The 6,228-nt window shown below is 37.7% G+C and overlaps 1 protein-coding gene across 2 annotated transcripts; it reads right to left on the bottom strand.

Moving 5' to 3' along the window:
* Window positions 1-408: 408 nt before the first annotated feature.
* LOC126632931 (exocyst complex component EXO70A1-like) lies at window positions 409-4,115 on the bottom strand. 2 transcript variants are annotated; one of them, XR_007626882.1, is made up of 3 exons: window positions 3,748-4,115; window positions 1,051-3,382; window positions 409-589 (listed from the first exon to the last, which is right to left on the bottom strand). XR_007626882.1 is itself a non-coding variant. In XM_050303468.1 (2 exons), the coding sequence occupies exon 2, from the start codon at window positions 3,373-3,375 to the stop codon at window positions 1,342-1,344; it is 2,034 nt and encodes a 677-aa protein (XP_050159425.1). In that variant the 5' UTR covers window positions 3,376-3,382; window positions 3,748-4,115; the 3' UTR covers window positions 751-1,341. The 2 variants fall into 2 exon arrangements, 1 of the variants encoding a protein (XP_050159425.1); XM_050303468.1 differs by lacking the exon at window positions 409-589 and having other exon boundaries at window positions 751-3,382.
* Between the last annotated feature and the right edge of the window lie 2,113 nt (window positions 4,116-6,228).

Below are 6,228 nucleotides of genomic sequence, written 5' to 3'. Positions count from 1 at the left end.
TTTACGCTGTTTTTCGTCGAGTGATTTCAGTGATTAGTTATGTTGACAAGAGATTAGAGAAAAATAGGAAGAATATCAACTACAAGAACAACAATCCACTGAAAAGTTAAAGTGTATCAAGCTGTGATTTGCAAGTGAGCAATACCGCCTTATAGGGCCGGAGATGCGAGTGTTCTTGTAACAAAGCACAAACCACTTTCTTATTCTTTACATTTAGACTTAATTATAGAAACGGTCTCTCAACTGGATTAATAGCTCTCATAGTCCTCCAACCCGTAAAATTACTATTTGCTCACATATTTGACAGAAAAACTAACGGAGTTAACGGGAGAACCTACCATGCGAACCTAAGTGTCATTGAGCTATTGAGTTGAGGTGCAAAATGTAACTCGTAGAAGTTCAGAGCTATTTACTACAATTAAGCCTTCTATTTAAATTATGTTTAAGTGTTACATCATAGGCGGCCCAATAAACAAGAGTTGATCAACTGGAATGAAACAAGAAAGATGCCATCATGCCAGTGCCGTCGGTTTTCTTTATCCAAAAAATGAGCCTCTTGACACACCAATTCATGTCTTGCCGAGCAAGTCTAAGAAGAACGAACAGATATAACGAGCATAAGCAGAAAAGTTTTGAATCAAAGCAGAAAAGTTTTGAATCAAAGCAGAAAAGTTCGAATCAAGGCCGAAAAGTGAAACGAAAAGAGAAGCGCCATCAACAAATTACTTAAAACTAAAGTACACAGGTCCATCAAAACGAGTAGGCACTTCATTCTCAACAGTATTCCAATAGCACATGACTGTTATACATTTTTGAAGTTCTCAACAATGCCGTTTCATAGCACAAAAACAAGCATCTCATGAAGGTCGAAAGGTTATAAGCTTTCCCATGTTCTTACAAATCGATTCAATCCTAGGTAGACCTCTTTGATGCACTTTATACCAAAGAATTGTACATGGAATCTAGCAAAGCTATAAGGTTTCTCTGGCTGCCTTACCTAATATAACTTAATCAATCAGTCTGAGATGAAAGAAAAATGGATAGGTATACCTGAATATATTATCTACGCCAGGATCCAACTGGGCTGTATATTTGTTCATCACCATGCATGGAATCTGAGACCCCATGGCCTAGAACTCGCCAGGCAATGGAAACAGTGTTCAACTCTTCAAAACATTCAGATGTGTTACAGGGATTCTACATCTTGGAATCTCAGGCAATGGGACATCAGTATTCAGTTCCAGGCTCCTGAGAATGTCGTTATATACAAGATGAAAAGCCAATTGTGTAGAGGGGCAGAGAGTCCTGCCATGTGATTCCACAACGCACATAGTTCCATAATCACACAATCGCAGAGGTAGTACGGCGAAGATCTGCTACTCCATCAAATTTTCCGCTCATTTGCCTACCTTTGAAACTGCCATATCTAACAGGCTTTGGCTGAAAAAGAGACATGAGCATTTTCTCCAAGGTCTGCACAGAATACTTTGCATACTTGCTTGAACTTGCATCTTGCTCGACCAAGGGCCCATAATTCTGCATATAACTTCTGTAAACAGGCACAACAGCCTGCACAATGAGGTGGCATGTCTTCTCCCTTAGATCTTTATCTAACACTACCCAACTCGATTGCTTCTTATACATGTCATCAAACGCTTCATTGAAGGTTTTTAGCCTCTTCTTGACAAGATCACGGGCAGTGGCACGACCACCTGAGAACAGAATCAGACCTTCTCGACTTAAATGACCCGGAAGTTTCCCCCAGCTCTCTCTCAAGAAAACCGTGGAATAATAATCCTTGTACTGTTCATGTTCTCGTAGCCAAGCATCCCCCAGCAGAAACCCCAGCTTAGTTCCCTTCAGGTGCTTGTACAAATGCCAATGGTTGTTCATTGCAAAAAGGTTGGCCAAGCTGGTATCCTCATAAGCCTTTATCCACGCCTCCAAATTTAGCTCAATGGCTTTGACAATTTCCAAAACCTCATTAATAAGGAGCCCTTCTTGAAACTTCTCATGCTTCCAACTTCGATAAATGATGAGAACCTGAGTTAAGATTGGCTTATAATCATCCCCGAGCAGTTTATTACAATAATCCGTAATAAAACTGACTAATTTCGGAACACTCCCATCTTGAGGAGGCGGGTTCTGCTTTTGCAATTGCACCTGAAGAAGAAGCTCCCAGAAAATTTCAGCTGCTCCATCAATAACACTCTTAATGAGATCCCTTGTCAGGTTTTGGATTTCAATACACGCTGGTCCACCAAAAAGCCGGTTGAAGTCCAGTCTCAATTTGTTTAAAGACGCAAATATATCCAACAACTTCAAAAGCTTTATCGGATCTTTTTTGCTCTCTGTAACAGTCTTCCCAAATTGTAGGAATGCAAGAATACCAGCCTGAGCAGCTATCTTTGCAAAGCAACCCATCCACACATCCAATCCAATCCTCTCAAAAACATCATTACACAACTTATACTCTGCCTCAAACAAGTGTTTCACTGCAAACTCCAAATGCTTTCCCCACTTCGATATATATCCATCTATGCTCTGCACATCATTAAACTCTGCAATTGATATCTCAAGGTAATCCAAATTGAGAGCTTGTAAACTTGCCCTTACATTCGAACTTCGAACTTCAACATAAATAGATTTACATCTCTCTAGTCTATTATTAGCAATCAGTCTTACAATTATAGCTTGCAGCTTCTGAATTACCAGAACAGGTAATGGTGATGGCGCAATGCAAGCTTGTTCTCCAAGAGAAGATGGTGACGACATTGGAAGTGGCACGCTATTTTCTGTGAGGAGCCTCCTGAACTCATTTTCTAATTTTTCCAACGCAGCCTCCAAAAGCCCTCCATCAAGGTTGGCCTTTTCCTTCTCACTCTGCAATTCTCGGAGACTTTTCAATGATTTCTTCAGGTTTGAAAGGTACCGCTCATCAGCGACCGCATTATCCTCCAAGTACTCTACTATATCCTCCAACCACTGAATTGCCAATCCACAATTGTCACCCAGAAATCTCAGAGCCTCTTGCAGACGTTTCAATACCGATAAGTAACCGGGCAGATCACTACGCGGATCTGACAGTAGACTCTTCTCGAGTCCATGAACAGCATCAAAAACTTTAAGCACAGCTGCAGCGGGGCCAACAGCGCGGTTAATATGACCACCAACGGCAGCAAGGGCTTCCTTGTCTGCACGAATGGGTCGAACTGCAGCCTCAAGAGAGGGTAATCTGTGGTTAATCTCTTCAAATCGGTTTCCGGCTTTCTCCAGAGCCGACCCTAGGCCCTGTGATTTCTGTAAGCTTAGCCTCAATGCCTTGCTTGCAGATATCAAACTCTCAATGCTACTATCATTCACGGAATGCGCCATTCAAATCCTAATATCAAACAACCAAAAAAACCCCAAAAATCAAAAGCTGCAAAACTACACGTCTCACACAAAGTGGGAGCCAAAGGAATATAACAACTTTAAGCAGCTAGATGCAAAAATTCAAAATTCAAAAAAAAAAAAAAAAAAAAAAAAGCAAAAATTGGGCTTTTCTTATATTCCTTTGATAAAGTGAAATTTTCTCAATTTCTCTAGAAATTATCGAAAAATCTCATCTGAGTCCTCACCAATCGGAACCCAGAAGCTAAGAAAGAACAGAGAAATCTCACTGAACCCACAAAAGCAAAAGCAAAGCAAACCCAGATTTTCTTGAGAGTTAAGAAATACAAGGAACGAATAAGAAGGTTTACTCACTTGAAGTCGGAGAGAGATCCAGTTCACACGGACGAGTCGAATCGGATTCTGAACCCGGGTCTCAGAGAAACCCTAATCAGGAATATTGTGACAGAGAGAGATATAGAGAGAGAGACCACTTTTTGCAGAGTTCTGTAAATCGCAATGTCCGACGAGAGTGGTGACAAAGTGCATGACAGTAAGGCGAAACGGGAAACCCTTCTCTCTCCTCTGCAAAAACTCCAATTTTTGTTTTTTGTTTTTGTTTAGTTTTTTGGTTTGCTTAAAGTCTTTAACTTTCAGGCTCCTCCTATTTTCTTCCACTCCACTCTATGAACGTTGAAAACTCACTTTGCCCACGCAAATTGAACCCAACTGCGTCAACTCTTCCAAAGGCTAAAAATCAATATGATCTAAGAAATCATTCAATTTTGATTTATTAGGAAGTTGGCGGGTTGGGTAGGGCATGAAGAAATTATGAAATATGATGCCATGGAAAATACTCGATTAAGATAAATTGCAGTTTAACACGTGTTTGAAAACTTTTTTTTGGTAAGTTAGTTGTAGATAATATCGTTTGTTCAAAAAAAAAATCTTAATAAGTTAGTCTTTTATTTTATTTTTTCTGAATTTTTACTTTGTTTATGTGTGAGACAAAATTTTTTTTTCTTGGTCAAAGAGTAGATTTTATTAGATTATAATCGAAGGGTTTATACATCTGCAGCTAGAATATTAAACATAAATTTTGAACCAATACAATCCCATTCCAAACAACCACCATGTTCTAAAAAAAAAATGCAACGGCATCAACAACACAATTTCCATCTTTGAGCACAAACAAGAATTTCACTGATTCGAGGCATTGAGCAAGACACCATACTTCATGTACAATTCCTTCCACCACGGCGTGTGAGACTAAAATTTAATGTAAAGGAAAATAATTTCTTACATGTATGTGATCAAGCAGTGTCTAATAGTATTTTTATTATTAAAAAAAAGAAAAAAAAAGATGTAATAATAAAAGGGAATAAATTAGTTTGATATGGGCGGGTAAGAGAAGTTGAAAATTTGGGAAATTTGTCCAAACTTTCCCTAACTATGACTAGTATTCTTTTGTATTGTTTTCTTCTTTTCTTTTTATTTTTCTTTTGGTGCAAGTTATGTGTTGTTTTTTCATGTATTCACAATCTTAGAAACTTTCAAATGACCATTTTTGAATAAGTTTTAATGTTGGATGGTTACTTTTAACCCAACCTCCACACCACATAGATGGTAAATATAAATTAATAAATGAAAGAACCTAAGAAAAGTGTACCACGGTGAAAGACATGAAGAATATTCTACTTTTTTATCAACTTTATTTAATTTCTTAGTACATGAAAAATTGTTCAATATGTTTGTTAGAATATGCCTACTTAACCACAAATTCATGCAAGATTCATTTGTGTAATGATTCTCGTTTGATTGTTTTTCTTAGCAAGACGTGACTAGTTAATGTGATACATGTGAATTGCATTGCTCGCTTATAATAAATATTGCCATCTTCTCATTTAAAAATGTATAGTAACTTTAACGCTCTTTTCGTAAGTGCAAAAAATAATAGAATATAAAAGGAATTGTACCCTCCATTTTATGCGTGCCAAGTTGCTAATGAAATTTCATGTGTTAGCTGGCCAACTTACTAAACCATATAATTGCACTGTCTCATTTTTATGCTTTTTCTTGCTTGTGCAACAAAAGTCAAAACCAGCTAAGACTATATTATTTCTCAGTTAATAAGATTTGCTGCAATTTAAAGTATTAAAATTACTAAGCTCATATCAAAATAAACCCTGCATATGCACAACCAGTTTGACCCCATATGAATAGCTAGCTGGCAACAGAGTTCTGCCCCCACTTTCTTCCACATTCTGTAATCATGTTGAAATGAGAAATGCTTCCTTACGTTTTGAACGACACCGTGACATTTCAAACTAATAATATAATATTAAAATACATGATTTTACATCATGAATTAAAATGATACAGTAACATCCCAAAATATATGTAGAGTGATTTCCAATGGATATTAAGTGTTAACTTGAACACTTCATTGATCTGAACACCATTAAGAGAGAAATTCTTATATCTGAAACCTGAACTACGACAAAGAGAGAGGACGGTAGAATCACATAGTGGGTTTCTTTTTTGGGGGAGGGTGAAAATCAGAGGTGGAGCATGTGTGATTTTTTGTGTCTAGGCCGTATGATTGAAGTGGTCCAAACAGCGGACATAAGAATTTCTCCTGATTGAAATGTACGTTATGAATTCTTCCATTGACACCCAACTAAAAACCTTTACAAAGATACTAAAATGTAACTCCTGCTATATCAGAAACGGTTGTGATCCTTGTGGGATTGTGGATCTCCGGCAAAAGTCGACAACTCAACGAGGCATTGAGTTCTAATGCTTGATTTTGATGCATTTTTTGTTAGAAATTTTTATCAGATTGCAATTTGCTGC

Source organism: Malus sylvestris, chromosome 8, assembly GCF_916048215.2.
Source record: "Malus sylvestris chromosome 8, drMalSylv7.2, whole genome shotgun sequence".
Classification (NCBI taxonomy): Eukaryota; Viridiplantae; Streptophyta; class Magnoliopsida; order Rosales; family Rosaceae; genus Malus; species Malus sylvestris.
This window is presented reverse-complemented; position numbering and strand designations above follow the sequence as displayed.